The 18,121-nt window shown below is 36.6% G+C and overlaps 1 protein-coding gene across 2 annotated transcripts in view; it reads left to right on the top strand.

The window, feature by feature from the left end:
• Positions 1 to 18,121, top strand: part of LOC125240562 — a 104,793-nt gene that overhangs the window by 18,252 nt on the left and 68,420 nt on the right. For both annotated transcript variants that reach the window (XM_048148494.1, XM_048148493.1), the window contains exon 7: positions 700 to 831. In XM_048148494.1, the coding sequence (XP_048004451.1) occupies positions 700 to 831 (132 nt within the window). The remainder of the gene's footprint in view (positions 1 to 699; positions 832 to 18,121) is intronic.

Here is an 18,121-nt window from a genome sequence, read left to right as displayed (position 1 = left end):
ACCAAAAATTAAGGCAAATGTTAAATCATTTGTTAGTATTCCTATTTTGTTACCAAGATTTATTTGATGAATTGAATTTTTTCGTAAGTTTTATTTCGCCATTACGGTTCTCTAGTATCTATAATTTCTTAATAGGCTAGTTTCCTACTAGTCAAATCAGCTTCTTTTTATGAACTGTCAAAACGATTTGTTAGTATGGAATTACTATGAAATACTGAGGAGTGACGTCACGGTCAATTCATTTACTTTATAATCTTTCTCTTTGACTTATTAAATAGAAATTATGTTTAAAAATAACTACTGTCTATATTTTTCTTCTAATTATGTGGTGCTTTATTTCGTGCACTGCATAAAATATTTTATTTGAAGTATAGGAAACTAGCCTATTATAACAATTATCCTGTATATATCTTATGAAAGTCTACTTATATTACTATATGTTTGTAACAAAATAGGATCAATTTAAATTTGCTGACGTGGCTATGTACAAAGTTTTTGGGAACTGCTCACCTACTCTTCTGTACTTCACTACCACTACGTTTAGTCTTCCCCGCCAGTACAAACGAGGAGAGAAGGTTCGAGGCAGGCCTGACGGCGCCAAAGACGGAAGCACTTGCTTCGGGATGTAGATCGCACGTCGGCAACGTGCCACATTTTTACTAAGAGTCCCATTATAATTTTAAATTTTTTGTCCAACAGTACTACCACACTGTAACCGCATCAGCCACGAGGCGGCCCAGCGCGATGACGAAAATGATGGACATCTTCCGCGGCCGAGCGTCCGTGCCTGGTCAGGCCTTGCCGTTAGATGGCGCTGAAAGGAGAAAAACGGTAAGTCATATTGTTTTAACCTATTGGCTGGGTGCACGATGACAGCATTACCTAGCAGTTACAACTACGGCGACTTTAAAACGCCAAATGGCTTTCTGTCAATACGGAGAGTTAGTAAATAAACAAATAATTTTAATGAAATAGCGTAATGTTTAACTCGATCATGTACATTTATAGTGTCGATAATAACATTCACCTTTTTAAACTCCGTCTAAAATGACACAATCAATAAATTTCAGGTAAGTACACACGGAGTTTCTCACGGTTGAGTTCACGAAATGTAAATAAAGAAGTAAACTGATTTGAGGTAATAACGCATTTCATATATATTGGAGACGATTATTTATGCCTGTAGTGTCGTTAATAATGCAGAATTTTTCGTCTATTTTAAAAGTATGTCAGTTTACTTACTTTTTCTCTTGTTGGTCTCGTTTCCAATTTGCTTGTGCATGTATATAAAATTTGTGATCACTGTTTTTCCCAGTGTCCAGCAAGTATCGTTACGTACATTTATTTATTTTTACTTTAAATGCACGGATACGTAAATTTCGCTGTAAAAAGTGACAGTTGGTCTGCCGAGGGTTTCTTTTTTGGCCACGGTGCGCGCTGCGATCGATTTGTGGTACTCCCACCACCCACTTCGCACCCAGCCAATAGTCTAGACTTTAGACGGCGAATGTATAACTTTCAACTTCTAGCCTCCAGACTTTAGAAGCTGGAATCAAATGTCTAAATTTCAACTTCTAGTCTCTAGACTTTAGAGGCTGGAAGCCGAAATTTAGACATTCGCGTTTAAGTGGTCAATAGATCGAAACGGGTTAACTGAGCCGACTACATTCCGATTCCCGATAACCGGACTAAGTTCTCCGCTCCACACATCGTTCATTCCGTGGTAGCACACGGCAGCCGCTTTACTCGGTATTTTTTTAATAAACGATTCACGCCATTAACGGTGAGCGTCAGGACCCCTGGACCACTACAGATATTTGATGTACATACTAAAATTTAGTACCTATTTGATACTATTTGGTACCTGAGTACATATATTTGGTACCTCCACCGATATCGAAAAATCGAGCGAATAAAGTGGCCAGACATTCTGACGTCAGGATGTCTGGACCATTTTTGGTTTACATAGTTCTAGACAACACTACTAATTGATATCTTAGTCAATATTTACTACCTATTTGGTACCTGTCAATATATTTTTTTCAAATTTTTTTGGCGTACCAGAAAAAAGTTATGATGGAATTTAAAGTTGAAAACTAGTGTAATTACACAAATAACTTTTATATTTCGACTATATTAATGCCACTAGTCAGTAGAGATGATGTGCGAGTGTCTAAAAATAAATTCCTTTTTAAGTTGACGCGCAGGAGGGCAGGCGGATTTGCCTCTATTATTTTGACTGGCGCTACATACTTCAACGGCACGGCCGGGCTCACAACTTTAAATTCCGTCATAACTTTTTTCTGGTACGCCAAAAAAATTTGAAAAAAATATATTGACAGGTACCAAATAGGTAGTAAATATTGACTAAGATATCAATTAGTAGTGTTGTCTAGAACTATGTAAACCAAAAATGGTCCAGACATCCTGACGTCAGAATGTCTGGCCACTTTATTCGCTCGATTTTTTGATATCAGTGGAGGTACCAAATATATGTACTCAGGTACCAAATAGTATCAAATAGGTACTAAATTTTAGTATGTACTAAACATCAAATATCTGTAGTGGTCCAGGGGTCCTGACGCTCACCATTAACGAAACACGGAACCTGATAATTATTAGGAAAACGAAAGATGCCACACTTGGTTTTTTCTTTGATCTATCTCTCTATCTCACTCTCTCTCTCTCACACACACAGTCACTCTCTCATAGACTCTCGTACAGTCAGCATCAAAAGTACCCGGACAAAATAACTCTTCAGAATTAACCATCATTTTTAACCGCTAAACGGAAAAATATGTGTGTCTGTACACAGAAAATATAATTAAACTTTTAACATATCTGACCACTAATTGTTGATCTATGTTTAGATAATTTTTAAGAAAAAAAAACCGTCGCCTTTCGGGTTCTGGTGAAAGCTACTTGCGAATGTTGGATTATGTAGAAATGTGTAAGTATTTTTTAAAACTGCTTTTAATGCTTTAATTATTAGATGGAAACACAAATGAATATACGTATAACGTTAAGGTTTGAGGAGTTTCCTCAATTCCTCATGAATCCGATTATATTATAAGAAATCGAAGCTTGACAAACTTTGACTTCAAAACATATGCTTAACAAACATAACTAAATAAATGTCACTGTTCTGAACTTAAATGCATGCTTTTCTTACAAAAATACCAAAGTCACTATGAGTGTGCCGTTCAGGTTTGAGGAGTTTGGTTCTGGCCATCATCAGCAGTTCCACTGCACCAAATGTCACTGTTCTGGACGAAAGTGCATGCTGTTCTTATAAAAATACCAAAGTCACTATAAGTATGCCGTTCAGATTTGAGGAGATCGGTTCTGACCATCATCAGAAATTCCACTGCACCAAATGTCACTGTTCTGGATGAAAGTGCATGCTGTTCTTATAAAAATGGCAAAGTCACTATAAGCGTGCCGTTCAGATTTGAGGAGTTTAGTTCTGGCCATCATCAGCAGTTCCACTGCACCAAATGTCACTGTTCTGAACGAAAGTGCATGATGTTCTTATAAAAATACCAAAGTCACTATAAGCGTGCCGTTCAGATTTGAGGAGTTCGGTTCTGACCATCATCAGAAATTCCACTGCACCAAATGTCACTGTTCTGGACGAAAGTGCATGCTGTTCTTATAAAAATGGCAAAGTCACTATAAGCGTGCCGTTCAGATTTGAGGAGTTTGGTTCTGGCCATCATCAGCAGTTCCACTGCACCAAATGTCACTGTTCTGGACGAAAGTGCATGCTGTTCTTATAAAAATACCAAAGTCACTATAAGCGTGCCGTTCAGATTTGAGGAGTTCGGTTCTGACCATCATCAGAAATTCCACTGCACCAAATGTCACTGTTCTGTACGAAAGTGCATGCTGTTCGTATAAAAATACCCAAGTCACTATAAGCGTGCCGTTCAGATTTGAAGAGTTCCGTTCTGGCCATCATCAGCAGTTGCACTGCACCAAATGTAAAAGTTACTCAGGATGTCAGATACTTTTGGTGCCTTTTTTCATCTGCTACTATTGATGCTGATTGTACATATGAGGCGCCCTCTGAAGTGAACACTTGATGTTTACGTAGTAACCTCGTTACAGTGTAGATGTCGCTACTTGCCAAACATACACAGTACACACGCTCATTTGCTTCAAAACTCGCACCAACCGCTAGATGTATCTGAAATCAATGAGGAGGCACATTGACATTTTATCCCGCCAGGCGGTGCCTGTGCAAGTGTCTAGGCATGTCACTGTCATTCACATGTGAAAGAGAGAAAAAACATATCATCTTCTCGCTCTCACGTATGAAATTCTTTATCTGTGCAATGCAAGTGCAAAGGACTATAAAGGACCATCTGTCATAAACTTTGAGTGTGCCTCCTCATTGAATCATCCTATAAATTATATTTAACCCTTTGTATGCGGCCTTGTAATTTTTGATCATTCAAAACGTGACCTTGACATGTAAAGCAATAGGTTAAAGTAAAATTCCCACGTACGGATCCGTGTCTGAGTATACGAGCTATACAAAACAGTTTAAAACACATTCCATTCACCATACACCATTATCACAAATTTATATTCTTGGTTCTTAAACAAAATGTATGCTTGAGGAGTTCTCTCAATTCCTTGGATGGAATAAGTCATCATAACAAATTGACGACAATATGACTCGAAAACTCTAAACAAGAAACGAAAGAGACAGATTAGAGGACACATCGAAAACCGTTACGATCCGTCACGCGTCACGGAAACTCCCATTCAACCATTATCACCAGTTCCACTTTACAATTGTCAGTTAATGTGTGTGCTGTAAGTGCAAAAGTCACTATTTGAAGAGTTGCATCAATATTATTTTCGTTTCTCATGCTCAAAAAGTGCACCTTTATGTCGTGCGTAGACGACATAAAATCGCATTTTATGTTCTAGAGCATAAAGTAAAATTTTCTTCTAAGACTAAGGTAAACTGTCTCAACAGCCAAACAGTTAAAACATATTGCACAATTTTACTGAGCAATAAAATCGATCGCTTACCATCAGGCGACCTGTCTGCTCGTTTGCTCCTATCCCATAAAAAAATGAAAAAACTTTTTATATTATTTTTGCTCCATTTATTAGAATTTTGTATTTTGTGTGATCTCCAATTTTATGTGATTTACTAAATTTAATGACGAATTTAGTAAATCACATAAAATTGGAGTCGGAAAATGTTTGACGGCAGAAACCCAAGAGTTTGAAACTGTGATCACATGTTGAAAATAATAAAAAAAAAAATTTAAAAGCGGGAATTGGTTATGTATTATGTTCTTTCGCTTTACAACAATTTCGTGGTGTAAATTGCCATGAAAAATATAATTATTTCCTCGCAATCGAAGTGACAAGCAGAGTATACAACAAGGGCAATAAATGTCCATTTTTACCCTCGTCTGCTATTTTTCTACCAAAAATTGCCTTGGGTAAAAATGGGTCACTTTATGCCCTTGTTGTACAATCTACTATTTGTACATGTGCTTAAAACATTAAAATATCCATATAGTTTTGGAAATTGATGGCAGTCTCAAAATCTGAAAAAAATTAGTTGATAATACTAAATATGATTCTGTCCTTGTTGCTGCTCTTAAATAAGTGGATTATATTATGTAACACTCTCATTATTTAATTCAGGTAACTCAATGATGTGATAATTGGTTATAGAATGGCAGTGCAGCGTAAGCTGCGTACTTACATAATTTTATGGGCTTATGAATATTTTTTCCAACAATTAACAGCAATATTTTATGCAGCATGCAGCATGATATGACATCCAAAAGTTATAAAAAAATAAAAATTAATATTGTGACATTATGATAATAAATATTATAAGTATCCAGTGCAGTCGTTAAGGCAAACAAGGTTTGGGTTTGGTTGATTAAATTTAAATAGGTAGCTTAGCTTCCCTAATCCGCTAAACATGACATATTTTAGCTTATAGTTGTTACAAATTCTCGAAAGTGTATTTTAGACCTATGTTCGTGTTTTTTTTAAATTAGCAATCGAGCAAAAGCTAAAACTCAGCATTCGAATATATTTTCTCGAGAAAAGCGTCAAGATCAATGTAGTCTCAAAACGTAGCGCTTTTTATAAGCTCCTATATTTGACCTATGGCACCTTAACTGACTATGTATTTGCATTTAATTACAATGTGATAATTTCTACTCACGGTCCATTAAGAGTGTGGCGTTTGTTATTAGTACCCAAACAAACAGTCACCCACTGTAGACAAATCTGATAAATAAATATTCCTCGTGTGTATTTACAATAAATTGCTACTTTACAGTATGTTATGTTGGTATAATCCATCAACATGCAGTCATTCCAAACAGACGGCCAGATATATTTTGTCCACGATGTTTACTTACCACTTATTATCGCTATTTTACGTATAATACGGATTCTATAAACTGTATACATACCCTAAATCGATAGTAGTATTCTTCCCTTTAGCAATACTTATAAAACAAAAGCTGCGTGTATGCGTGTGGCTTTCCATTCCAGAAGGGTAGGCCATACATTAGACATTAGTAGTCCTTTAGGGAGGGAACGTGGCAAACGTGTAAATTGTCATTTAAAATCTGCAGACCAACAGGGTTAGCACATGATTGCCGCGAGAGTATGTCGCCGCGAGATAGACTATCCGTCCTTATGTCATTGATACAGTTAGAAGAAGACGTGTCATCTATCTCCCGGCGACATACTCTCGCGGCAATCATGTGCTAGGCTTACAATTAGCTTCATCTTCTTAATTTTGTAATTTTAAAGTTAAGCTATATGTAGAATAATTATTTATTTATTTAATTCAAATACTTTACACAGCTTAATAGTAAAACCAAAGCACTGTGAAACAAAAATACGGAATAAAAATACAAAAGTAAGAAAAAAGAAGAAACACAATAAACAAGAGATTAACTAGATTTAGGAGACGACGTAACGTCGAGGCTTCGTTGCGTCGTCTGTCCCTAGAGTTCGACAGGTTGCCCCGGAACCTTCGAAAAACTGCGCTTGCGATGGTGTCCTGCAGCGGCCGCGGCACACGCACCGTAAACGAGCTGAAGTGCACGTAGCGGCGCGACTGCAGCTGCTGCACCCTCAGCGTGATGCCAGTCTTCCGGCGAACGTACCAATAATAATACGTACGTACGTAATAATGATACCTCCTATGTTGATCTGATGAAGGATAACAAAGGACAAATAAATACGCTTTGGGTAATAATTCGCAACACAACAAGAATGGGACGTCGAGTCGATAAAAGCTAGTAGTCCCGGGTGCGGGTAAGACGGGCTGCACTGAAAACATGCTAAATGGGACCTTCCTGCATTTATTCGAAACATTAATCAAATCAGTTACGAGATCTGTTCCTGGCGGCGGGAACTGCGTAGGCCCCGAGGCCGCGTCCAGTGATATTAGGGATTACATCAGACCCTCTACCATGACTTTGGACGTTTTCGAATACTCGATAACGAACACGTCACCAAAATCACAAACGTCAAAACCATAATTGCACAAATATTCCATGACTTTTACGGTTTACCCTCGTAAGCCCCAGTAGTCATACTAGTTATGAAAAAAAAGCTGCACTTTTAGATGGAAGCAAGCCGCTTTGCATGGTGATACGAGGGCGGGATGATAAATAACTAGCCTAATAAATAAAAGGGTATAAAAGTGTAAAAAAAAATATTTTATTTTTCGACGTAGTCTCCTTGTAGCTCAATGCACTTATTCCATCTTCGTTCTAAAGCTGCAATGCCCTCCTTAAAATGACTTCTTTCGAGGCCTGCAAAATACTCCTCTACAGCGGCTATGACGTCATCATTGGAGGCAAACTTCTGTCCACCCAAAAAAGTTTTGAGCTTAGGGAATAGGTGAAAGTCTGACGGTGCGAGATCAGGCGAATAAGGCGGATGGGGCAACAAATCGTACTTGAGTTCGTTGATTTTTGCCATAGCTTTAACACATGTGTGAACCCTGGCGTTGTCTTGATGAAAAATTATTTTTTTCTTGGATAAGCCTGGTCGTTTTTGCTGAATACTTTCATGAAGCTTATCTAAAAGATTTGCGTAGTATTCTCCATTTATAGTTTGACCTTTGGGAAGGTAATCCTATCATTAAAATTCCATTTGCATCCCAAAAGACGGAAGCCATCACTTTTCCAGCTGACTTTACAGACATAGCCTTTTTAGGAGCTGAACACCCAGATTCTGTCCACTGTTTTGATTGGATTTTTGATTCTGGCGTGTAGTGGTGAACCCACGTTTCATCGGTTGTAACAAATCGACGCAAAAAATCTGCTTTATTCCCTTGAAAACGACTCAAACATTCCTTCGAATTTTGCACCCGAATTATTTTTTGATCGTGTGTAAGCAATCGCGGCACCCAACGGGCGGATAACTTTTTCATGTTTAATTTTTCACTCAGGATATGATGTACCCGTTCTTTTGACATACCTGTAGTGTCAGCTATTTCAGATAGCTTTAATCGCCGATCGGCCAAAACCAAGTCATGTACTTTGGAGACCATTTCCGGACTCGTAACGGTTTTCGGCCGTCCAGGGCGGGCTTCGTCTTCGACACTTGTACGACCGCGTTTAAATTCAGCCACCCAGTTTTTTACGGTGGCGTAAGAAAGTGCACATTCACCCAAAACATTCTTTAACTCTTCATGTATATCCATCCCCTTCATACCCTTCATATAAAGAAACTTTATCACAACTCTTTGTTCATTTTTGTCCATGTTGAAAACAAGCGACACAATAAATTTTCAAATAATAGAAAAATAATAAAATATCCGCGCCAACAAATTCAAATTTCGAACACAGATAGCCAGAGACACGGTAATAAAAATGAGGCAGTTTTTTTTTTAATTCTTACTTTTTAAATGGCTAAGGCTAGTTACATATCATCCCGCCCTCGTAGTAGACATCATAGTAAACGACTTTTTCCGAGGATATCGAAATTTCATCCCTTAGGAAGCCGAGCTTGTTGTTTTTCGTTGCAGACCTCGCTACGCTCGGATTCCTAAGGGATGAAATTTTTATATCCTCAGCGAAAATCATTTATTATGATGTCTTCTATCAATGCATACTCTTAGCTGTAAGAAAAATATATTATTTCTGACTTTTTGGCTGAATAATTTAAAAGCGACCATATAAACAAACTAAGCCAACTTTGGCAACTTGTATCTTAAAAACTACTGATCCGATTTCGATTCGGTTTTCAGTTTATAATTATGAATTTATTTGTCTTTGATTTTAAAAACTCATATATCGACATTGTATATCTTATCTGTCGTTCTTAGCAGTTATTCAGCGTGATACGAAAATTTAAGGTTTTTTTAATTTTTTCTTACACGTTTTTAGCAATTTTTTTTTTAATTTTTTTTTCGATTACATTAAACAATACCTTTCAATTGACACATTTTTTGTCAAAATCGGACAAAGCACAAAAATAATAGAATTTTTTTTAACAGTTTTTAATAGTCCTCACTACGCTCGTCCTTCTAAGGGCTTAAATTATGACATCCTCGAGAAAAAAACTTTTATTTTGATGTGTACTGTCACTGTGTACTTTTATGTCTAAGAAAAATAGATTATTTCTGACTTTCTGGCAAAAAAATTGCAAAGTGATCATATAAACTAAACTTTTCCAACTTTGGCAACTTGTACCTTAAAAACTACTGATCCGATTTCGATGCGGTTTTTAGTTTTCAATTATGAATTTATCTGTCTTTGATATAAAAAAACTCGTATATCGATATTCTACATTTTGTCATTCATTCTTTGAAGTTGTTTAATGCGATACGTAAATTTACATTTTTCAATTTTTTTGTTACTTTTTCTGAACAATTTTTTTTTTAAGTTGCACTAATCAATATCTTTCATTTGAGATACGATTTGTCAAAATCGGACGATATGATAAAAAGATAGAATTTTTTTCATTTTCATAAAACACCTCGCTGCGCTCGGCTTCCTAAGGGATGACATTTCGATATCCTCGGAAAAAATTGTTTACTATCACCATGCAAAGCGGCTTGCTTCCATCTAAAAGTGCAGCTTTTGGTCAAAAATTCTCCATAACAAGTATGACTACAGGCACTTTTCCCGATGTTGAATTTTGAACTTTCTATATTTTTTATAAGATATCAAAACTTGACTAAAATTGTACTTGTGCTTACGAGTTAACGCGAGCGAGTAACGTGTTTTATAACGACATAATCAATTAATCACATGGTAGAGGCACGGTCGCATAAATGCGTCGCAGTTGTGTTTATAATATTACATATAGTTGTAACTAATTCATGGTTCAGCCGATAATCCTTCAGGTAGCTTATGCATTTCTGTTCTGTGGGTTGTTATACAATATTCATATTTATTACCTACCTACATTTTTAAATAAATAATCGTTTCCAGCCTATTTTATACCTATTGAAGATTATATCGTGTAAAAATATGTGTCCCGATGATTTTATTGCTGAGTATCACAAATATCACAATTTAAGAGGCCTTTAAAGTTAGTCCGTTTTCACATTATTCGATCCGATATCGGATGTCGGAAGGATTTCAATGGAAACCCAAGATATCGAATTGAATAATGTGAAAACGCAGTTAGAGCCGGCGTGGCTTTATTCCATATTCATAAGAGCTGTACTTACTTGTACCTACCTACTTTAAATAAACTACCTTTTCCTTTATATTGGCATTCGGAACTCTGGTGAAACAGAACAAATATAAATGATTATGAGGCTTTTTTACGATTTTGTAACTACTCAGACTTCACTGGCTGTAGGTAATCACTATTATTTATTATATTTCTAACATAACGAATCGGTCGATTATACGGCCTATCAACCTTTTGCTGCAGAGTGTGAAACCCAAACAAAGGACTTTGGCATTATGCCAATTGTATTCGAATCCAATGCACAGGCTTTTTGTAAAATCGTAGTTTTGATGTCTGATGATGATAATACGGTTTAGTTGCCGAAAGTATTAATATAATAATCACCTTGAAGATACTTTCTTGTAACTGCATCAAATTTTAAACATGATTGATTGAAATGAAAATCTTCGTATAACTTCGTAACGACGGCGGCAAGAGCAAGCTGGAAGAAAACTTCATAAGCTGTTTAAAGGCAAACGTAACAAAGGTCTAAATTACCAATATCATACAAAAAATGCTATAATTTTATTACAAAACCTGATAATATAAGTATAACACATATAAATTCGATGTTTTAGTTTTGAATGAAACCACCGATACTTTGTTTTGTTGATTTCATGATTATTCCGGTCAAAATCTGCAATTACAATTTGACCCACTTCCCGGTTTCCAATGAAGCTAAAAATTTGTAAACATATGTAAGTTGCCATGCCATGTATACAATGACATATTATATTACTGCGTATAGAGCTGCTGGTGACAGGAGGCGATCATGGAAGACTACCATTGAGAAAATCAACTTCCCTGTGGTTAGGATTGCCATTGGGTAGCACGTACAGTACCTACGCGACAGAATCTTTAAACAAAAATACGAGTGTATTTTACAAAATTCTTACAAAATCAAATTTTGTAATGGGATTACAATTTTGAATATAATTTAAATATTTTTCTGTAGATGCTACTCGCTGGCCTTTACCGTAAGGTTCGCGAGTCTTTAGAATTTGTTCTCATAGAGTATAATATTATACCTACCTAATTAAAATACAAAAAAAATATAATACTCTACTAGAACCGCCTTAGAGATGATACTGGCATGAGCGGGATTATAATTATGATATGGTGTTACTATGGTTTTTATTTTTCATGATGAGATATAACAATAAATAACTTAGAAAGGCATGTGTCGATTTGAATTTGATCTGCATTCTTGTAACTTCTCGGTTAGTTAAAGCATGGTTACCTATCATAATAAAATATATTTAATTTCTTTGTCCATGACTTTAAAAATGTATATTGATTATACATAAGCATATTGATGTTGTCAAGCACTCGTCTATGCCAGGTATAAGCTCTAGGTACTAAATAAATCATATTAAGATGCCCCAATCAGGTATATATTTAATGAGCAGGCTCGTAATTAATGTTATGTGGGAACATAATTCAAATACGGCGTAATAATCATCTGAATTAATGCTTCCATTACGATTCACTCGATCGGTGCACATCAATCAGTTATAATCCCGTTTTCAATTTGAATCTAATTACGAAAATAAAATATTGCGTAGCAGGCCCCGTAGCCGAATGGCATTTCTCCGACGCCAAACGAAAACGAAACGTAGTCCGGCTCTGTCGCGCCAATACGCAAGAGCGATAGGGATAGATATCTACTAGCGTTTCGTTTCGTGAGCGTTTGTGCCATTCGGCTACGCACCCTGGTTATGCATAATATAAACGAATAAATTGTTTCATCTTCATGATTCATGTAAAAATAATATTTACAACGGTTGAATTAGAGCAAAACATATATTGCGAAACCTTGAATGACGTTAAAGACAGATTTATGTTGTGTTGTGGATTAGAATAAAGTTACATGTCTATCTATCTATATCGAATAGGTAGGTAGCTGCCGTAAAAAGCACGGGCGCCTTACAGTCTGGCTACTTGGCTAGCTTGACTGTAATAGACTTCTCAAATATGTACAAACTACCTATTGCCCGCGGCTTCGTTCACGTTCAATTCGAAAATTGCGGAATGCTCCATACAAACTTCAACCACCCATTTTAGCGAGGGGGAGGAGGGGGGGGGGTTAGAAAGAGACAAAAAGTCGCCTATATCACTCTCCACCCCTTCAACTTAAAAATCACGTGAATTCGAAAGACGAACAAACAAACAGTCACACACACTTTCCCATTTATAATATTATTTATTTATTTAAACTTTATTGCACAATAATAAAAAAAGTACAAATGGCGGACTTAAGTCCTTAAGGCATTCTCTACCAGTCAACCATACGGCAAAACAGAAATTCGCGAATGTGGGTGCAGTAAGAAAAATAATTTAGAGAGCATGACAACTAAGTAGGTACCTATAAGCAATTTACGACAATATTAGTATGGATTGTGACAAGTTGGTTGTGGATGGTGAGAACGAGTAACGCGACGCATTGCAATAATATTATTGACGGAATTTATGTTATATAAAGTTTCCTGAAATCATCCGTGTTTTGACATAAATAAAATGACATTCTTGTGAAAATATTTAGTTAGTGTTAAGAGTAAATCAGTGAAGCAGTCTTTTCGGCTGCGACACTGCCATCAGTGAATATACATCAAACTTGAAATATTTATCTGTCAATAAATGAATAACGTTAACGCGGTATAAATGTTCTCCTCAAGATGTAAAAATAATAAAATCTCTTGCACCGAACTTGTATTTTCCTAATCTACTTAGTTCATATTCCCAAGACGCAGTTTAGAAATGGGTTTCATGAGTATTGTTCATTAATTTGAGGTATTGTGATCTCCCGCGTCAATCAGTCCGCAGTGCAGGCCATTTGGACCATCCATCACAACATTGTATGATCTACATTGCAGAGAGTAGTATGATGATTACGAGTATTCACACTAAATATTCTGTATTAGTCAAGAAAACACTAATTACATCATTCACTGTACGGTACGCATAAAACTAATGTTTTTCTAAAATAACTTAACCTCATATTGTTTGCGACTAGTCGTGAATACGGTACCATTCTACTTGTTAAAATATATTTATTATTTTCGTGACTCACACCATTCTAGAAGTAACGTGAAGAAACAAAGAGAACAATTACGTGCATTGTGTGAAATGTTCGGGTCGCCTAAGTATTCATCGAAAGGCAGCCTCCGATGTCTCCACGGGTTCCTAAAATGTATGAATTTCTCTCACTATGCATGAAATCTGATTTTAGTAAAAACCAAAGACATATATAACTCCGTATAGACAGATAAAGTCTAAGAAAAAACGTACCTCAGTACCATACTACCATGGCCGAAAAGTTACGATGGCCTAGATGGCATTACACCTTTGGGGTACGTTCAGCTAGATGGCGCTAATATTAATATTTGACATTTTAAAACATATCAAGCTAAGAATATGGGCTAAATTGTCAAAACTGAGGTTCAAAAGTTTTAAGCCTGTGTCAAGAGATGGCAGTCTATGCACTGTGATTACACATTTTACTTCGACAATAATTCTCTATAATACTCGATCCTCTTTGGTAAAAACCCAATGAAATATAGGTACCTACATATCATAGTGTTCATAGTTTTTATTGTTTTTTTTTCTGGTGTATCATGTAAACTTCATAAATTGTGCTCTTTGCATCGCAGCGGAGCAATTAAGATGGGAAATCGTATGTCTATTTGCAATATCTAATAGTTAAATACGTTTAAATATGTATATCAGAATGGACCATTAGACTCTTAAATTCAAATTTAGGCATTTTTCTAAAGTTTTAACATATCTCATAAGTACTGCAATGTGATTAATAATGAGTATCTGTAGAATGTAAAATATTCATTATGGAATATAATTATATAATATATGTTGTGATTACCATCATGCTATTTCCGATGCCAAGACCAACTTTGCGACTGTAGATCGATTAATTGAATCTGTCGCTCCTACTTAAGCCTCGGTCGTTTTGACCCGCTGCGGCCTAAGACTTTTATAGACTCTGCAACAAAGAACGTGAAGTGTAAAGTTTTTCGTCTGACTGTCACAACGGATTGAGTTCAATTGTTGATTGTTTTCATCAATTGAGAAAAAAAAACCAGTTAAGGATTTCCTGATATGCTTCTTTTTCCCGTCCCGGTAAAACAGCTGATATAAAATAATGATTTTGATTGTTTTAAATTTAAAATTATATAATGTAAAAAAAATCCATATACAATATTTGCTAAACCACGAGATTGAAACGGACATGTTCGCTAACAGCGTAACCATTTCGCTCGCGCTATATGCCATAGCCAGTAGGAGTGCACAGAGAGATATTTACTAGAATATGTGCGTATCAAAGTCGTGATAAGGTTAAAGGTCAAGTTTACCGAGTAGGTATATTGGATAAAAAAGTTTTTGTGTATGAGATTGAGGTCCCTGGCGGTTATCACATTGATTGGGCCCTATTTTACTTAACCGAGGAGTCCACGCCAACGATCGTTTACGTCCTCGATAAAGTTAGGCACCTAAAGCTATGAGATTGTATTCACTGTTCTGTTCTGTTTCTGACTTTGCACGGTAACTGAATAGTGAATATCGTTGAAGTTAACGTTCAGAGTACTTTGAAAGTGACTTTGTACAAGCGTTTGCCGTTGTTTTACCTGGCCTTTGTTGTCACATCGCTAGTCATTGCAACAGGAGTTTAGATTGAATATAGTTCGGTACGGCGACGGTGTCCTGAGTTACATAATATGTATTTAGTGTTTTGAGTAAAGTGTAACTCGAAGTGTGAAGTTAAGTTTTTACCTAAGTTTGAGAGGAGTTTAACCATAACCATTACTTAGTCAACTTAATAATATCCGGCTTTAACGTAGTTATTGGCATATAACTCCCGCTATGAAATTAAAAAAGGCGTTTCTGAAAACTAGTTTCAGGAACAACGCTTATAGTACATTACGATACAAGTGCATAAAAAAGGAAGTTCGAAACGAGTGGCGATAAATTAAAACACGACCGAAGGGAGTGTTTTAAATCGACACGAGTAACGAATTTCCTTTTCGCACGTGTATCGTACGACGTTTTTCAGTACAGATGAGCCTCCGAAGTTTCGACCTGGCATATAATGAACCACTTCTCGTACTAGTGCGTAAAAAAAACTCCATCTGTACTGAAAAAACTGTATGATATTATATGTGTAGGATCCTACGTATTACTAAGTTTTTAATCTCTTACCTCATGCGTTGCGTATTATAATTAAAACAATTCCAACTGAATTATTATAACATATTTACATATAATGTTAATTTACCTCGATATTTGCGACATTGACCGTTTCGATATTGATATGTTAAAATCACGCCTATGTGATTCAACTTAAATGGGTATGTCATTTAGTTGATAAACAAATGAATTGTTATACCTGCCTGACGTCAACAATCGTGTACTTACCTACATTCGAAGTGCCAACCTTGAGAGAGTATATCTTGGTAGCTAATATATTACTATAATATAAACCTTATTAAAACACTTTAATTCAAGTGATTAAAGTGTGCCACTGATAAATATGCATATATATATAAATCTTAAGAAAATGTTTTACTTTAATTGTCTTATCTACATGTTTGAGTTATTATGTGCATTTATGTTGGATTGTACGTGTTGAGGAAACGGGAGGAAGTTGACCTGATGGCCGCGGCGGCGTCGGCGCATCTCCCGCGTTCACTTCCCCGTTCCGTTTCGGAAGCAGGCAAAGTTTGGAATTGTTCGTACACGCATGGTATCGTTGCATAACGATAGTCGTCTCGTGACACCGACGTTATCGCTCAGTACTTACGGAGATGTCTGCGCGTTATAACCTCGCGGCTAGTGCGACGATCTGTCGTCGGCATGTAAACATGTGCTAGTGGCAGGTGTGACTGAAAGTGTGCCGCGATGGCTAACTACTTCAGATGGAAGAAAGGAAAAAGAGATGAGTTCTATTCGGAGAAGCCCCGCAGTAGGTCGCTAGATCCTCGATCTTTGGAGCTGAGCGGCATCAGAATAGTGGCTCAAAATTATGAGCAAAAGGTACACAAACAATAAAAATCCTCTGCTACTACTTACTTACTTCTCCAATATAATTATGACAGCTACGCCTTTATAAAACTGGTGTGGACTGAATTAAAACAAAATCATAAACCAGTTATTCGCGTGGATAATGCATCGTTATCTCTTAAGCGGCACAGATTCCACTACCCCCTTGTGTGGCCATTCAATGACCGAGAGATGATAAAACATGTACCGTCGACATTTTATTTTTTATGTTGTTAGTTAACAAGTTTATGTACAGAACTTGTTACTTCATTGTATACGATGACGATATGACTCCTTGTAAACTACCTACGCTACGTTTAGTTAAAAGTTGCGATGCGGCGCAGTACCGAGGCCATAGCAATAATAACTGGAAGAGTTAATGTCAAAATGATCATGCGTTTACGGTGTACCTACTTACTATCTAACCGGCCAACATATATTTACCTACCTATTACAAAAGATCGGTTTGCGTATTTACGAGTAAGTTGAATATTTAAGTTAGCTATGACCGTTTGCTGTAAATGATCCAACAGTGATCTAGTAGTAGTACATGATATGATTTTGTTTCAAAATGTTATAAATGGGTCTTTCAAAAATATATTATAATTCATGACAACTTCAACAGACTTGGGTTTTCATGGAAAACAATGTTACTATTTCGGGATGTTGGTATTTCAAGCAAGTATACGAGTAGGTACATATATCATTACTGGAAAAAATATGACGTACGGTAACAAAAGCTTCAAGGCCGTGAGGTTTTATTTTGCGAAGAAAATATTTCAACGTTCACACAGAGTCAGTAGGTACCAGTGAACTTTGGTAAAAATAGATAAACGACTCAGTGAGAGCAAACAAACAACTAGGCGCACGGTAGTCGTTCAGCCAAGTTGCTCCAAAAGGCTGACACAATCGCAGAGAGATAAGCCTTCCCTTGTCCTTTTTGTATAGAGCTCATTAGTGTGTTCCTTTGCCGGGTAAAGAGGCCTCTCCCCTTTTTCATTTCCACGACTCCCGTTGATGTGATTTTCCGGCTAATAACACAATTTGAATAGATAATAGCTCAATGTTCCCCTACGTCCCTATGAGTACGAACTACGCCGCGCATATCACGACACGACACAAACTAATTGTTTACCCATTTCGAATCCCAAGTGCCTGAACGTGTTGTATCACCGGCGAGTAGTGAGTTAGCGTTTCGATGACAGCGGATTACTAAATTCCATTAGGTATTAGCGCTTTGATGATTGTGGGTTACTAGCAGAATGTTCTAAATTTAAATGAAATTAGAGTACCTCCAATCGACCCTGTTATCAGCGTTTTCCCACTAGTTAGGGTAGAATGCGTCTAGGTCGTCCTGCCATCTCCTTTT

This window comes from Leguminivora glycinivorella, chromosome Z (genome assembly GCF_023078275.1).
Source record: "Leguminivora glycinivorella isolate SPB_JAAS2020 chromosome Z, LegGlyc_1.1, whole genome shotgun sequence".
NCBI lineage: Eukaryota > Metazoa > Arthropoda > Insecta > Lepidoptera > Tortricidae > Leguminivora > Leguminivora glycinivorella.
This window is presented reverse-complemented; position numbering and strand designations above follow the sequence as displayed.